The sequence below is a fragment of the Lacerta agilis genome, chromosome 2 (genome assembly GCF_009819535.1).
Source record: "Lacerta agilis isolate rLacAgi1 chromosome 2, rLacAgi1.pri, whole genome shotgun sequence".
NCBI lineage: Eukaryota > Metazoa > Chordata > Lepidosauria > Squamata > Lacertidae > Lacerta > Lacerta agilis.
In genome coordinates, this window is record NC_046313.1 from 113,816,402 (window position 1) to 113,833,299 (window position 16,898).

The 16,898-nt window shown below is 46.1% G+C and overlaps 2 protein-coding genes across 2 annotated transcripts in view; one reads left to right on the forward strand and one right to left on the reverse strand.

Annotated features, from left to right (window-relative positions):
- The first annotated feature begins 463 nt into the window (after nt 1-463).
- LOC117042756 (vomeronasal type-2 receptor 26-like) lies at nt 464-4,567 on the forward strand. The gene is made up of 3 exons (XM_033142391.1): nt 464-687; nt 2,296-2,422; nt 3,389-4,567. Exons 1-3 carry the CDS (start codon nt 502-504, stop codon nt 4,297-4,299), a joined length of 1,224 nt encoding a protein of 407 aa, XP_032998282.1. The 5' UTR covers nt 464-501; the 3' UTR covers nt 4,300-4,567.
- Nucleotides 4,568-6,078: 1,511 nt separating this feature from the next.
- LOC117042501 overlaps nt 6,079-16,898 on the reverse strand; it is a 35,110-nt gene continuing 24,290 nt past the window's right edge. Inside the window, exons 9-12 of the mRNA XM_033142046.1 lie at nt 14,297-15,240; nt 11,521-11,659; nt 8,682-8,948; nt 6,079-7,272 (exon numbers count right to left, since the gene is read on the reverse strand). Of these exons, the coding sequence (XP_032997937.1) occupies nt 6,245-7,272; nt 8,682-8,948; nt 11,521-11,659; nt 14,297-15,240 (2,378 nt within the window). The 3' untranslated portion in view covers nt 6,079-6,244. The remainder of the gene's footprint in view (nt 7,273-8,681; nt 8,949-11,520; nt 11,660-14,296; nt 15,241-16,898) is intronic.

A 16,898-nucleotide genomic window follows, 5' to 3' on the forward strand; every position in this document is an offset into this window, starting at 1 on the left:
TGCCATTAAGGTAAGATGGGGGGAAAGCAGGAGAAATGATTTTGAGGAGATACAGAAGGTGTTTGTAGAATTTGTACTGTTAAAACGGAAAGGGGTCAAACCATCGCAAGAGGTGTTGGAATTTAGGGAAGTTGGATGGTTACAATGGAATGGTCTCGGTGGTGGGGTGCACATTTTTATTCTTATTTATTTATGATTATTACATTGTCAAAATAAAATTATAAAATAAAATAAAATAAAATAAAAACAGTGGCAGAGGGCCACTGTTTCTTTTGGAAATACCGGTAAACAGTATCCGAGTTCTTGTGCTTCATTCAGGAGACAAACTGTTTAACGCACACAACCACTTGAGCTTTAACCAAGCCCCAAGTCAGACGAGACCCAAGCATGAAACGGCAGAGCTGGATAGTCGGTGTCATTTCTCATATCCTAAATGCTGCTGTTTCCTTTCCCTTCTAGCTCCACCCTTTCCTGGGAAACGCCCAGTTTTACAATTCTTCAATGGACGGAGTGTATTTGGATGAGAACGGGGAACTGGCAGCCGACCTGGACATTGTAAACTGGGTGGTGTTTCCCAATAAGTCCATCCTCAGGGTCAAGTTTGGGAGTATCAAGAGACAGGCGTCCCCAGACGTACAGTTCACCATTGATCAGGATGCCATTGTGTGGCCCAAATGGCTCAACCAGGTGGGGGGAAATAATCTTTCATTCTATTGCATTTCCCAAACACCTCCCAACAACAATGCTCAGCATTTATTGAAGATCTAATGGTGGGTCCCTGTAAAATTGTGTGTTGGCGCCAACACTTTGAATTGTGCTCGGAAATGTACCGGGAGCCAATGTAGGTCTTTCAGGACCAGTGTTATATGGCCTCGGCGGACACTCCTGGTCACCAGTCTAGCTGCCAAATGAGTTGGCCAAAACTTTCCCCACCCTCTGCCATATTTAAACTAATAAAAACCCTCATAATCTTGACCGAATTGTGCTTTTAGCCCTTTTTCTGAAATGCTCCTGGGAAGCCACATTGAACGGGCCATTTCCCATCAACTTCCAGAAGGGCTGCAGTAGATTTGTGTGCTTGGAAGAGAGATGACTTCCTCATCCAAACCCTTCGAGGAAATGTAACCGTCCCTGAAACTTTGAAGGTAGTCGATAATTTCAGGAAAGCCTCTCTCCCAGCTCTACTTCAGAGAAAGAAACAGTAAACAGAAGCTGTGAAAATCTCTAGAAAGGGTAATTGTAATATATAGTTCAGTACAAGGAAAGTGCAGCAACTTAACCTAACATTAAAGTGCCTTTTCATTTTCTGAAAAGAAAATGAACCTGACGGGTTGCCAGCTAAAGGGATCCCGTTTCACCGAGACTATCAGTTTATTCAAAGGAAATTAAACTTGAGAGAAGGTATAAAGACCTAAGTTAGAGGAGCCCAAAGACAGAGGGTTGAACACCTCAGCTGTAAAAATTCAAATACCAGTCAATGGTTCTGACTCAGGCTGCACAATCTCACTTTGAAAAAAAGCTTTTTTGAAAAGGCTCAAACCTTAAGTTATAAAAATTTCTTCAATGCAAATGCTTCAAACGAAACCTTTTAGATTCAAAAGAGAGTTGGAAATGAAAAAGACAACTTCAAACTTAAGCTGTGCAGGCCCTCATTGAAAAATCCGAAACATAGGCTGTAAAAATTCTCTAGATATACCAAGACTCGAAACTTAGGTTGTAAAAAATTCCCATGGTGTGAATATTTAAAACCATTCACTGTAAACTCAGGAGAGGTTTGAAAACCTAAGCTATAGAAACCCTAAAGGGGCAAAGATCAAACTTAAATTCTATTGGCTTTTATTAAGGAAAAACTCAAAACTTAGGCTGTGGAAGTTCTCATGATGTGGATGCTTCTAAAGGTTGGCAAAGAATGTTCTCCACTTCAGAGAAAGGCTGGTTGGGGGAAGGAACTTCCCCACCAAATTATTTATTTAAATTTTATGTGCCCCCGAAGACTCCTATTCTTTTTTTTAAAAAAATGTTGTTGTTGTTGTTGAAAAAATATTTTTACTGAATGCTCCCAGATGTTCACTGCTGTGATACCGTGATGGTAATATATTAGTGAACCTGCCAGAACTGGAAGTAGATACTCCATGCTACTGAATCTACGTGGGCCTCTGGTACCTAGGTAGTTGCTACAGTTTTTGGGCCTTACACTTAGTCACAAGCTTCAAATGTAAAGTGGCCTTCCCCAACCCCATGCCTCATTTCCATAGAAAACACATTTTCCTTGGTTCCCCCCATCTTTGTGCTTAGACCCTGCCTCCCTCCAGGTGCATGGAAAGTTGTCGCCCCGGATTTCTCAAGCTGGTTCCGGAAGGGAAGCCACTCTGCTGCTATGACTGCATGCCCTGCACAGGAGGGACCATCTCCACTCAGGAAGGTGGGTGGCACCACTGTCTTGAACAAGGGGACAAAGACTCATAGAATCATAGAGCTGAAAAGGACCCAGAGGATCATCTACTCTAGGGTTGCCATATTCCCCAGAGCAGGGGCGTCGCTAGGGGGGGCGCTATGCCCCGGGTGCCAGGGGAAGGGAGGGGTGACAAGCGGCGGCCCCTCCTGCCACTTCCCAAGGGGAGCCCCGCCGCCCGGCACCCTTTCTGTGCAGCGCTGCTGCTCCCGGGGCAACGGAGCGAGCGGCGGCGCATGGAGAGTGGCGGGAGGGGCCGCTGCCTGTCACCCCCAAGTGCCGCCGCTGGCTCCGTCGCCACAGGAGCAGCAGCGCACGGCCAAGAGAGCACCCCATCCGTGCAGCGCTGCTGCTCCCAGGGTGACGGAGCCAGCAGCGGCACTTGGGGGTGACAGGCAGCGGCCCCTCCCGCCACTCTCCATGCGCCGCCACTCGCTCCGTTGCCCCGGGAGCAGCAGCATGTGTACGACGTGTGCGGTGCTGCTGCTCCCAGGGCAACGGAGCGAGTGGCGGCGCGTGGGGGTGACAAGTGGGGGCCCCTCCCACCACTCCCACGCGCCACCGCTCCCTCCGTCACCCCGGGAGCAGTAGCGCACGTTCCGGCGGCAGAGTGCACAGGTGTGTCGGACCGCCGCTTCCGCAGCCCCCTTTTGAGCCACAGAACGAAAAGGCAGCTCGTGGTGCTGCCCTGCGCGATCGGCGGGGAGCCGCCGATCGCGCTCGGCAGCCCCACGAGCCGCCTTTTCGCTCTGCGGCTCAAAAGGGGGCTGCGGAAGCGGCGCCGTCACGACGCCCCTCCCCCGGGACGTTTCCATTCGCCGCCCCAGGTAGCGCAGAGCCTTCCTCCGCCACTGCCCCAGAGCAAAAACTCGAACTATATATACGTATACCAATACAGTGGGGTACATGATCGACAATACTCCTGTTTTTCTGCAGATGCAGAACATTGCACCAGCTGCCCAGAAGATCAACATCCAAACAAGGCCAGAGATCAATGTGTCCACAAGATTATCACCTTCCTGGCTTATGAAGAACCTTTGGGGATCCTCCTAGCTTCCTTTTCCCTCTTCTTATTCTTAACTACAGGCGTTGTGTTAGGAAGCTTTATTAAGTACAAAAAAACTCCCATAGTCAAAGCCAACAACCGAGACCTCTCCTATATCCTCCTCATCTCCCTCCTGCTTTCCTTTTTGTCCTCCTTCCTCTTCATCGGACAGCCAAGGAAAGGAACCTGCCTTCTGCAACAAATGGCCTTCAGTATCATCTTCTCAGTTGCCATCTCTTCTCTGTTGGCAAAAACCATCACTGTGGTGCTGGCCTTCCTGGCCACAAAGCCAGGGAACAGAGTGAAGAAATGGCTGGGGAAGAGTCTGGCCTATTCCATTGTCATTTCCTGCTCCAGTGTCCAAGTTGCCATCTGTACCATCTGGCTGGGAATCTCTCCGCCCTTCCCAGAGTCTGACATGAGCTCCCAGGCTGGAGAGATCATCCTGCAATGCAATGAAGGGTCTGTTGCCATGTTTTATGCTGCCCTTGGCTACATGGGATTCCTGGCCTCCATCTGCTTCACGGTAGCTTTCTTAGCTAGGAAGCTGCCTGGAGCCTTCAATGAAGCCAAGCTGATCACCTTCAGCATGCTAGTCTTCTGCAGTGTTTGGGTCTCCTTTGTGCCCACTTACCTGAGCACAAAGGGGAAATACATGGTGGCCGTGCAGATCTTCTCCATCTTGGTTTCCAGTGCTGGGCTTCTGGGCTGCATCTTCTTTCCCAAGTGCTACATTATTGTACTAAGGCCAGATATGAATACAAAGGCATATTTAACCACAAAAACTAATTTGGAAACCTGAGACTTCTGAAACTGTTTTCCAGAGGTGTCATTTATCAAGTTCAAGGCCAAAACTACTTTTAGTTTCAGGTTATGTGGGAGGATTCTCATTCACATTTGGTTGGCCACTGTGAGAACAGGATACCGTATGATGATGGGTCTTAGGACTGATTTAGCAGAAGGATTCTCCTTATCATAGGAGCCAACTGTGGTGAATCTATGTGCCATCTTCAACTCCTTGAATTATTCCATCAACGGTTCCTCCGAAAAATTGTACGTATCACTTGGGAAGACAGGCAAACTAATGCCAGTGTACTGGAAGAAGCAAAGATCACCAGTGTAAAAGCAATGATTCTTTAACATCAACCTCGTTGGACTGAACAAAATAAAAAATAAAAATAAAAATCCTTCCAGTAACACCTTAGAGACCAGGTAAGTTTGTTCTTGGTATGAGCTTTCGTGTGCATGCACACTTCTTCAGATTCTTCAGGTGCGCAGCCTGGGAGTCTGAAGAAGTGTGCATGCACACAAAAGCTCATACCAAGAACAAACTTATTGTTGTTGTCGTTCAGTCGTGTCTGACTCTTCGTGACCCCATGGACCAGAGCACACCACGCACCCCTATCCTCCACTGCCTTCCGCAGTTTGGCCAAACTCATGCCAGTCGCTTCGAGAACACTGTCCAACCATCTCATCCTCTGTCGTCCCCTTCTTCTTAGTTGGTCTCTAAGGTGCTACTGGAAGGAATTTTTTTTTTTGTTTTGACTATGGCAGACCAACATGGCTACCTACCTGTAACTTGTTGGACTGGTCATGTTTTCTGGATGCCTGATTATCATCTTCCAAAGCAACTACAGTGGTACCTTGTGTTATGGACAGGATCCGTTCCAGAGGCCTGTCTGTAACGTGAAATGCCGGCAACTCAAAGCGCTGCGTCTGTGCACACGGCGCAATTTGGCACTTCTGTGGGTTTTGAAGATGCTCAAACTCAGGAAGAAAGGGAGAAACATGCTAAGAGAAAGACATGCTTTGCAAACCCTCACCGTGATCAACTCCTGCCCGGAAACCTACGTCCCCACTGTGGAAGAACGTGTGGATCCAGAATTGGCCTCTACAGCCACTTCTGGACTCACGGTTAAAACCATATTCATGGAAGGCAATCTTACTCAGCTACAAGTGATTGCCAAATAATCACCTTCTCATAGAGACACTTACCCAACCCAGCCTTTTTTACTGTACGTGCAGAGCCCTCCTTGCACCTTACCTGGCCTTGTTTTTCACTCTAACAGTCATTGTTAGCTTCCTCCTAAACTGATTCTTACCAGTTCTGTGGTCAGGCCTCACTCTTGTGTAGCGACTCTGGCCTCCGATAATGTTTTACAGAATTTCTACTTCACCAACTGAAGCGGAGTTGATAGACCACTGGTGGTCTGCAGGCCACCATTTGAGAGCCCCTTGTTTAAACTGTATATGTGTATGTATATATAAAACATACATCAATATACATCACTTGAGCTTTTCAAAACAACTCCAAAAGCTTTATAAAATCTTTTCCCCCCATTTGCAGCAAATGTAAACAATAAGCAACAATCCATAGTTCTGCTTGAAAAACCTGGAAGAAACGTTTATTTCAATGTTGTTTCCATAATGTTGACAAAAAGAAATATATATCTAGGAAAAACTGCCCGCCAAAATTACTATCCTTCCGTTTACATTTTAAATGACTGATGGAGAAACGATGGAAGTTGCTCAAACTATTGCAATCCCCCTTCAATTTTGTCCACTGTCACTCTTCCAGGACTTATAACTTGGCCTCTAGACATCTAGACATTTATACAGCTTCTTTGTGTGAATATCTAATAAGATGGTAGCCAGATTTCTTCATGTGTAAAAGTTTAATTTCTATGGTTTTCCCTATATGTATACATTGAGGGCTCTTCCTACACTCCAAGCATTAATGCAACAATTTACTTACGCAGTTTTCCCACTGTGTGAATTCTCTGATGTGAAATAAGATTTGTGTTTTTGCTATAGCTCTTTCCACATTCAGAACACTTATATGGTTTCTCCCCTGTGTGGATTCTCTTGTGTGCAGTGAGGCTAGAGCTCTGACTGAAGCTTTTTGCGCACACAAAGCATTTATAGGGCTTCTCCCCTGTGTGGATTCGCATGTGCTTAATAAGCGTCGAGTGATTGCAGAAGCTCTTGCTACAATCTGAGCATTTGAACGGTTTCTCCCCTGTATGAATTCTCTGGTGGGAGGTAAGGTTTGAATTCCAAGTGAAGCTCTTCCCACACTCTAGACATTTGTATGGTTTCTCCCCTGTGTGGATTCTCTGATGCAGAGTAAGGTTGGTGTTCTTGCTAAAGTTTTTCCCACACTCCAAGCATTTATAGGGTTTCTCCCCTGTGTGAATTCTTTGGTGCGAGGTTAGGTGCCCACCCTGGCTAAAGCTCTTGCCGCACACAAAGCATTTGTACGGTTTCTCTCCTCTGTGAATTCTCTTATGCTTAATAAGATCTGACTGACTAGAAAACCTCTTGCTACAGTCTGGGCAGCCGTAGGGCTTCTCCCCTGTGTGGATTCTCTGGTGTGAAGTAAGGTTGGTACTCCGTGTGAAGCACTTTCCACACACAAAGCATTTGTAAGGTTTCTGCTCTTCACAGAGCATTTGAAATTCTGGAAGGTTCCCGCCCTCAGCGAAGCTCTTCCCAAACACTAAGGTCTGGTTTGGTTTCTCTTCTGTGTGTATTCTCCAACAAATATCAAGGCCCTTGACCCTTCTGTTTTCTGCCTGTTCTTGTTGATCTGGGATGTCACAAAAGTTCCCATCCTGATAAGGTACGGATTGGGGTTTATTTCCCCCTGTGTGGTTGCCTTCCTCCATCTGTGATCCATCTCGATTCCAAAGGATCTCCTTCAACTGTTCATGCCCATCTCTTCCGGACAATATCCCAGGTAATTCCCGTTCTTCCTCATTCTCCCCCACATCATCTGCAAGAATAAAGAGAGAAACCCAGTAAGATATCAAGGGGGCGAAGGGGGAACAAAGTTCACTATTAGCTTGGGAGAGGCTTGGGACCTTCCACGAGGCACTACCACAACTCCCATCATCTGTGCAAAAGTCTGTGGGGGACTTTTTGTCTGTGAACAAATATTACTGAATGCAACCTTGGGGGTGGCTTGGACAGTGGGAAGGAAAGATCCCCATTCCCCCCCCCATAGTAATAAATTGATGTGAATAGGGCTTTTTTGGTAGTGGTGCCCTACATTCTGGGGCACTAAGTGGCCCAGGTTTCCCCCACACCCCTTTCTCTCCCTTTCTTTAAAAAATTATTTATTTGGTTTTTCAAATTACAGTTTTACAATCACATATCCAACATACAACATAAAAACAAGATTCCATAGAATCTCCTAGATTTCCCTCCTCCCCTTTGTGGGTCCTATTGTTAGTCATTTCCTCCTGCATCTTTTATATTAATCCAAATATTTTACATCTCCATTATATCCAAAATTCACCATTAAACTACAAGTGTTACTCCAATCCTGCTAACAATTTCAACTGTTTACAGTCGTACATCAGCTCCCAAACGCCTTGGGAGTCGAACGTTCCGGCTCCCAAATGACCGAAAACTGGATGTTTTCGGTTTTTGAACGTTCTTTTGGAAGCCAAACATCCAACGGGGCTTCTGTGGCTTCCGATTGGCTACAGGAGCTTCCTGCAGCCAATCAGAAGCCATGTTTTGGAAATCGAACGTTTCGGAAGTCAAATGGAATTCCAGAACGGACTCTGTTCGACTTCCAAGTTACGACTGTACAGTGGTTTTTAAGATAAATTATAAATTCTCTCCATTCTTTATTAAAATTTTGGTCTTCCTGATTTCTGATTCTTCCGGTCATTTTTGCCATTTCGGCATAATCCATCAACTTAAATCTGCCATTCTTCTCTGGTCAGGACTTTATCTTCTTTCCATCACCCCCGCACGCCTTTCTCAATGAATCATAAAGTTGTGGTGGTTGCTTCCCCTCCCCCCTCCCCAAATGTTTTCAATGTGTTATTTGATTTTTATCATCCCCGGTTGCCTGTTTATGTAGTGTCGTTTTTATTAATCCATTTGCTCATTTGATGGTGGCATTATTTATTTAATATGTGCAAATCATGGAGAATAAATCTATCGATTGCTACTGGCCCTGATGGCTGCAATCTACCTTCACTGTCGGAATCAGTGTTCCCCCTGAATGCCAATTGCTTGCAATCGCAAGTGGGGAGGTTGTCGATGCTGCACTCAGGTCCTGGCTTGGGGGCTTGCCACTGCGGCCTCCGGTAGGCCACTCTAGGAAGAGGGAGTCAGTGGAGTTTTGTCTGCTTTTGCCACAAGCGCTTCAAGGGTTCTGTATCTTACCGGCAACAATCTCTATTTGGATCACGGGTTCCCTGGGGACCTGGGGACCTTCCCCACAGGAAATGGGTAGTTCTACTTCCTGTGCTGGGCAGATTTCCTGACAGCACCTTGTTCTTTCCTGACTTGCCGAGGAACCATTGAGCACGTGACACGGGGAAAGACTCTCTTCTTCTTCTGTCCATGCTGAAGTCCCACGTGGCGCCACCGTGTCAGAATCTTCAGACAAATATTTCTCCTCCTCATCTGCCGCCATCCATCCTTTGCCTGCTGAAGACAAAAAGTGGAAATCCCAAACAATTCCCATACCTGTATTAGAGGAAACGGGGGGTACAAAAGACAACCAAGCTTCTTGGTTTAGAGAAAAGAAACAGGCAACATGATAATGAAGCAGTGCGTGGAGAAAGTGGGCAGAGGAAAGCTTTACCCCCTCTCTCGTAACTCAAGAACTCAGGAACATCGAATGAAGCTGGATTCTGGAAGATTCAGAAGAGTGGCGAAGATGGTTGAACTCTTCTCCTTTGCAAAGCACATAAGACCTGAAGGAGGAAGTTGGAAGAGTGACGCTCTTTCCCACTTCCTCTTTCAGCTCTATGTGCTTCTAAAGCTTCAGAGTCATTCTATCGGAACGGACTTCGAAACATACTATAATATTTTATAAATAAAATAAATTGGCCACTTTCTCCCCCGGGCTACTGACTTTCTGTTGCATGCGTTTTCTCTCGGAGGAGAAACGTGACCATGGCGCTCACTCAAAAATCCCAGTATGCCCATACACCTAACAGAGAAGGAGTGAGTGTAATTGATATTCTCTTTGCTTCTCTTTTTAAAATAATATTTATTAGTTTATTTCCAGATTTACAAGTAGTTCTCAGCTACAGTATATTGTAAAACGAAGAGTCCTTATTCTTATATGCTCCGTAAAGCTTACAACAACCATTTCTTTAAACAATCAACACAAAAGAAGCCACAGTTATGTAATAGCTTGGGAGGCTATACATAGGGCTGCAAGGTGGGCACTTAATCCAGATTCAGTAATCATAACTGAACTCAAAAACAGAATGCTAAAACCCTACCACGTCAAGGGAAACTTATCAGAACATTAACATTTACGTCATGTTTAACCAAATATGTTCATAAGCAAGAGGGAGTTCTTGACCGTGTTCCTCCTTACCTAAAATCGAACCTAACTGTTGCAAAATCATTCTCCTTACTTTGGGCCCGGCAACTCTTTTTTAAAAAATAAATAAATAAATTCTTTATTGATTAAAAGTATGAAAACATATATATCTCATACATTTTACAACATTTGATAGAAATTGATACAAACAAAACTAATAGAACATAAATAAAAGGTTCAATTTGTTAAAAAATAACTTCCAATTATTCTCGCTGTATTTTATATTATTTATATTATTATATCGGTATAATGTACAGTTATATATTTCTGTTTGTTACTCGATTGCTTCTTCTCATCTCATCATGTTTGCATATAGGTTCAGTCTACATCTGCCATTAGGATTCCGTTTACACCATTACTCATTAAATATTCTTTAAACATCCTCCATTCTTTCCAAACAGTTTGATTCATTTGTCCTCTTATTCTTCTAGTTGTCTTAGCTAATTGTAAATATTCTAACATTAGATTTTGCCAGTCTGCTATGTCTGGTAAAGTTTTGTTCTTCCAATTTCTAGCTATTAAAATTCTAGCTGCAGTTATCCCATACATACATAATACTCTTTTTGTTTTTTTTTATTTCCTCTGGCAAAATACTTAGTAAGAACATTTTTGGTCTTTTTTTAAACGTGCATTTAATCAATTTTTTAAGTTCTTCATAAATGTCATTCCAATAAATACATATATCAGGACATGTCCACCACATATGTTTGGCCCCGGTAACTCTTAATTTGCCTGACAATTTCTCCAAAAAGAGCAACATCCCAAACTTCCGTATTCTGTTTCCCGTCTGTCTGGACCTGGCAACTTAGATAAACAGCACGCAGTGGTGGTAATTACAAGATTTGTTGTATACAGTCATTAGCCTCAGAGCCGCACACACTAGCGACTATCCATCACAATTCAGATGAAGCATCTGAGCTATCATCGTGTCTCCAGCAGGAAACACAAAAATGTCCACCCCTTGTCCTGTTTTATTGACGCCTCTCTTTGACCTTAGGTTCTTCTGCAAGCCCTCGGACTTTCAGGGTCAGCTCCCACCCCTTCCTCCGCAGAAGATTTTCCCCTCCCCAGAGAGGTGACTAATGGCCGCCCTCCAGAGGGTTGGTCTGTGTCCAGCCTGCTCTCACTGTCCTGATAAGGTACATTCTGTCCTCCTTCTGGAAAGGGGGGCTCTAGCACACTTCTTTCAGCTGGCTGGGAGAAAAGCACGTCTCTCTCTTTCCCTTCTGACTGGCTGCCCCCCCCCCGGCGCTCAGACTGCTCCTCTGGACCGTGGTGGCAGGCTATGCCCAGCTCCGAGGGCCTTCTGGCGGTTCCCTCGCTGCAGGAAGCCAAATTACAGGGAACCAGGCAGAGGGCCTTCTCAGTAGTGGCCCCCGCCCTGTGGAACGCCCTCCCACCAGATGTCAAAGAGAAAAACAACTACCAGACTTTTAGAAGACCTCTGAAGGCAGCCCTGTTTAGAAAAGCTTTTAATGTTTAATAGACTATTGTATTTTAATATTCTGTTGGAAGCCACCCAGAGTGGCTGGGGAAACCCAGCCAGATGGGTGGGGTATAAAAAATAAATTATTATTATTATTATTATTATTATTATTATTATTTCCATGACACTGTCTGATCTTGAGCCCAGCACGATGGCAGGCCATCCACCATGCTTACCTGAAGGGCGGGGATCCCCATTGTAGTGGTTGTCATCTTCCTGCTTGGTTTCCACGTTGGCCGGCCTCTGCACAGCATCAGGAGAAGTTTGGTCAACCTCAGACGAACCCTCTTCCTCCTCGTGCTCCTCAAATAATACCTGCAACAGCAGAAAGGGGCCTGTTCACCTTTTCTAGCCAAAGGACCACGGCAGCCTGACGAGGGTCACGTGCCGTTAGCAGGCAAGGACAGAGGCAGAAGTGTCAGGAGCAAGGAATGTAATTTATACCTTTGTATAGTAGGGCTATCTACTATACAATGAGGGTGAAAGAGGAGAGCACAAAATATGGTCTGAAGCTCAACATCAAAAAAAACTAAGATCATGGCCACTGGTCCCATCACCTCCTGGCAAATAGTAGGGGAAGAAATGGAGGCAGTGAGAGATTTTACTTTCTTGGGTTCCATGATCACGGCAGATGGTGACAGCAGTCATGAAATTAGAAGACACCTGCTTCTTGGGAGAAAAGCAATGACAAACCTAGACAGCATCTTAAAAAGCAAAGACATCACCTTGCCGACAAAGGTCCGTATAGTTAAAGCTATGGTTTTCCCAGTAGTAATGTATGGAAGTGAGAGCTGGACCATAAAGAAGACTGATCACCGAAGAATTGATGCTTTTGAATTATGGTGCTGGAGGAGATTCTTGAGAGTCCCATGGACTGCAAGAAGATAAAACCTATCCATTCTTAAGGAAATCAGCCCTGAGTGCTCACTGGAAGGACAGCTCCTGAAGCTGAGGCTCCAAGACTTTGGCCACCTCATGAGAAGAGAAGACTCCCTGGAAAAGACCCTGATGTTGGGGGAAATGGAGGGCACAAGGAGAAGGGGATGACAGAGGATGAGATGGTGGGACAGTTTTCTCAAAGCTACCAACATGAGTCTGACCAAACTGCGGGAGGCAGTGAAAGACAGGAGTGCCTGGCGTGCTCTGGTCCATGGGGTCACGAAGAGTCGGGCACGACTAAACGACTAAACAACAACAACAACAACATAGTAGGGCTAATTTCTACGCACACAAACACACCTGTCAGTCCCCCATCAGGACAAACAAGAACCATTATTGTCAGCAAGAAGGTTACTTGCCCCAAAATGAAAAGAAGCAGAAGTCCCAGCAAAGGGTGAATGGATACAAAAAAATTATGGAATATGCAGAAATGGTGAAACTTACCGGAAAAATAAGAAATCAAGATGACAAACATTTTATAAAAGAATGGAAATGGTTTGATGAATATTTACAGACAGATTGTAAACAGATAAAAACACTGGCAGGATTATTGTAATAACCTGCAGCTACATAAGAGTATATAGTTAAAGAAGTTAAATAAATGAGTAAGTTAATTTGGATAGGCAGAAGATAATAAAAATAAATTTAAGGAACCGCAGAAAGAGGGGGAAGGAAGTCAAGTTTTAAAATGTTAAAATGACTAGTGAAACTAGTGAAATGTATATGTCTGAAAAGTATAAATAAATAAAAAAACTATTATTGTCAGGGGACACCCCTGGCTACAGCATCTCAAATTTCAGTAGCGCTCTGTGTGCTGCCCAAATCCCCCCTGCTCTACCTCTTGCTTTCCATTGGATGTCGGAGTTGTGGTGCCCAGTGTGGTCAAAGGGGGTAGGCTCTCCAAATCCACCTTTGCTGCCTGCTTTCAGGCAGGCCAGATGAATTTTAACAGGGAGAAATGTAAAGTACTACACTTGGGCAAAAAAAATGAAAGGCGAAAATACAGGATGGGTGACTCCTGGCTTGACAGTAGTACATGTGAAAAGGATCTAGGAGTCTTGGTAGACCACAAACTTGACATGAGTCAACAGTGTGATGCAGCCACTAAAAAGCCAATGCAATTCTGGGCTGCATCAATAGGAGTATAGCATCTAGATCAAGGGAAGTAATAGTACCACTGTATTCCGCTCTGGTCAGACCTCACCTGGAATACTGTGTCCAGTTCTGGGCACCACAGTTCAAGAAGGATACTGACAAGCTGGAACGTGTCCAGAGGAGGGCAACCAAAATGCTCAAAGGCCTGGAAACGATGCCTTATGAGGAACGGCTTAGGGAGCTGGGTATGTTTAGCCTGGAGAAGAGAAGGTTAACGGGGGATATGATAGGCATGTTCAAATATATAAAAGCATGTCACATGGAGGAGGGAGAAAGGTTGTTTTCTGCTGCTCCAGAGAAGCGGACACGGGCCAATGGATTCAAACTACAAGAAAGAAGATTCCACCTAAACATTAGGAAGAACTTCCTGACAGTGAGAGCTGTTCGGCAGTGGAATTTGCTGCCAAGGAGTGTGGTGGAGTCTCCTTCTTTGGAGGTCTTTAAGCGGAGGCTTGACAGCCATCTGTCAGGAATGCTTTGATGGTGTTTCCTGCTTGGCAAGGGGTTGGACTGGATGGCCCTTCTGGTCTCTTCCAACTCTATGATTCTATGATTCTATGAAAGCTTGCTCCGTTTCCAGATAGGCCTTTCACAATGTGAATTTTCTCTTTTTTAAACCAAGTAGCACAGCTGGTTGAAATCGTGCAAGTTAAATCCTAGCAAGGCAGAGCGCCCAAACCACAGTTTATTCCGGAAGTGAGGAACCTTCCAGACGTTGCTGAACGACAACTCCCATCTGCACCAGCAAGCGTGGTCAACGGTGATGAGAGTCGTAGATTAACAACATCTGGAAAGCCAGAGGTTCCCCACACCTGGTTTGGTGTAACCTGCCAACCAGAGTTTTATGGCCGTTCTCACCTGGTTATCCAGTCTCTCAGCCTCTCGTTGCCTCAGCAAGAACTCCTCGGCCAGGGCCACCGCCTGGGAGCAGGTTTCCGGGCTGTGCTCCCTCACCCAGCTCTGGATCTCCGGGGGCAGGACGGTCAGGAACTGTTCCAGGATCAGCAGCTCCAGGATCTGCTCCTTGGAGTGCCTCTCCACCTTCAGCCACTGGCGACAGAGCTCCTGGAGCTGCCCGCAAACCCCTCTCGGCCCCTCGGCCTCCTGGTAGCGGAAGCGTCGGAAGTGCTGGCGCCACCTCTCCCTGGTGAGGGCGTCCCATCGCAGGATGATGGCCTTCACTTTCCCATAATTCTCCTTGTCTCCGGCCTCCAGGCTGCTGAAGGCCAGCTCGGCTTCCCCGCTGAGGGCCGGCAGCAGACGGACCGTCCACTCAGCTTTGGGCCACCGGCAGGCTTTGGCCACTCGCTCGAAGGAGGCCAGGAAGGCCTGGGCATCATCCCAGGGGGTGGGCTCCTCTGGCAACTGGGGGACCCCCCATTCCGAGTGAGGGGACTCTACCGTCTTCAAAAACTCCTGCCACTGGGCTTCCCAGGACTGGGCTAAACCATCTTCAGGCTCCTGCTTCACCTGGCACAGAGTCGCTCTCCGGCACGATCCCCCACAATGCACTGCTTCAGGGGTTTCACTTTCTCCCTGGAAGCCCATCCTGGTTTTGCGGCTTACATTGTCCCGGAGGACGCAAATGGATTTCCCGGGGCTTTCCCTTTGCGTACTGCCGTCGGGAACATCCCTTTCCATTTTCATCCCGGGACAAACTCCCGGAAAACTCCAGAATAAACCAGCGTGATCGAGGTGGGTGCGTTGAGCTTCTGTCTGGGGGAGTGGAAAAAATATGCAGGTGAGATAAACCTTTCCAAACTCTTTCCCTGCTGGCATCTCTTTCCCCAGGCAGACAGGGCCTTCTCGGTAGTGGCACCCGCCCTGTGGAACACCCTCCCACCAGATGTCAAGGAAGCAAACAACTACCTGACTTTTAGAAGACATCTGTTTAGGGAAGTTTTTTAATGTTTGATGTTTTATTGTGCTTTTAATTCTGATGGGAGCCGCCCAGAGTGGCTGGGAAAACCCAGGCAGAGGGCCTTCTCGGTAGTGGCGCCTGCCCTGTGGAACACACACAGAGAGAGGAATGACAACTTGGTCCCGCGACCATGAGTGCCCCAGGGCCATGGGTGCCATGCATCATGTATGGCCCTGGCACTGAATTTTTTGGGTACTGTTATAAGAATTACGAGGGGGGAAGGCGATGCCAGGGCATGTCCAGTTTTACCATTTCAGCCATGAACAGAGAGGGGTAACTGGACTGGATATGATGCCCAATTCTCCAGTTCCCAGAATCCTCCTCTTCGACGCCATGATCCACCGGCACAGCTTTCAAACATCTTCCTCTTCATTCCACTTGCAAATCACCCCTCAGGAATTTATCACCCTATCACCTCTCAGGAAGGAAATTCTCCTTTCAATAGGTCACCGGCAACAACGATTCACAACTTCCACAGCCCAGCAGGGCTGTCAATCTACTCCTTTGATGAGCTAGCAGCTATTGTCTCGCATAGGAGGGGGGAAGAAAACTCATCTCAAAATGACAGCTGTCAGACTCAAAAACCATAATATTATTGTAAATATCCCTTGCCCTGCTGAGTGATACTGGAGTTATATTTTGTTCTCTTAATTGCTTTATTGATACACTGATGCTCTCTATTTGAAACAATGTATAACGCTACAAAATTTCCCCTTCCGAGTGTAACCAATGTTTATGTCAGACCTCCCTTTCTGAAGCTCTTTTCTATTTAGCTGATACTGTAACCTTAATGCTATAACCCCAATATGTTGGAATTGTTTTGCTATATTTGACAGATGTTTTAAGAGTGTAATTTTTATAACCATGTTAGATTTCTCTTCTGTAATAAGGGAATTATATTGTTTGAAACCTACCACTCCCATACCACGGTGGCACCTAGTGTGTCTGCTTAGATAGGACACAATTACACATGGACAGTGACAGTTTATTCATCAATGAAGAAAAACATGAACATGAATTTCACACCCACCCATATTGGAAGCCATTGCCGGAAAGGTGTGAGAACTCCAGACAGTCGCTAATCGCTCCACCATTTCAAAGGTCCGCTCCAGAAAGGAAGATAAGGGGAAGAACATTTGACACCCCTCCACATGAAAAGGACACCCATTATTTCCATGAACTATCCAATTTCCGTGTAAGACCCTTGTTTTTCACACCTTCCAGCCACCATTGGATTGTATGGGAATAAAGGTAAAAGGTAAAGGGACCCCTGACCATCAGGTCCAGTCATGTCCGACTCTGGGGTTGCGGCGCTCATCTCGCTTTATAGGCCAAGGGAGCCGGCGTTTGTCCGCAGACAGCTTCCGGGTCATGTGGCCAGCATGACAAAGCCGCTTCTGGCGAACCAGAGCAGCGCACGGAAACGCCGTTTACCTTCCCGTCAGAGCGGTCCCTATTTATCTACTTGCACTTTGACGTGCTTTCGAACTGCTAGGTGGGCAGGAGCTGGGACCAAGCAACGGGAGCTCACCCCGTGGC

Excerpts from the sequence above, each read along its gene's own strand:
- LOC117042756 (XM_033142391.1), top strand. The coding sequence starts at position 502 with ATGGACGGAGTGTATTTGGATGAGAACGGGGAACTGGCAGCCGACCTG. Across the intron at positions 688-2,295 it reads GGCCCAAATGGCTCAACCAG|ACCCTGCCTCCCTCCAGGTG; the intron begins GTGGGGGGAAAT and ends CTTTGTGCTTAG. Across the intron at positions 2,423-3,388 it reads GACCATCTCCACTCAGGAAG|ATGCAGAACATTGCACCAGC; the intron begins GTGGGTGGCACC and ends GTTTTTCTGCAG.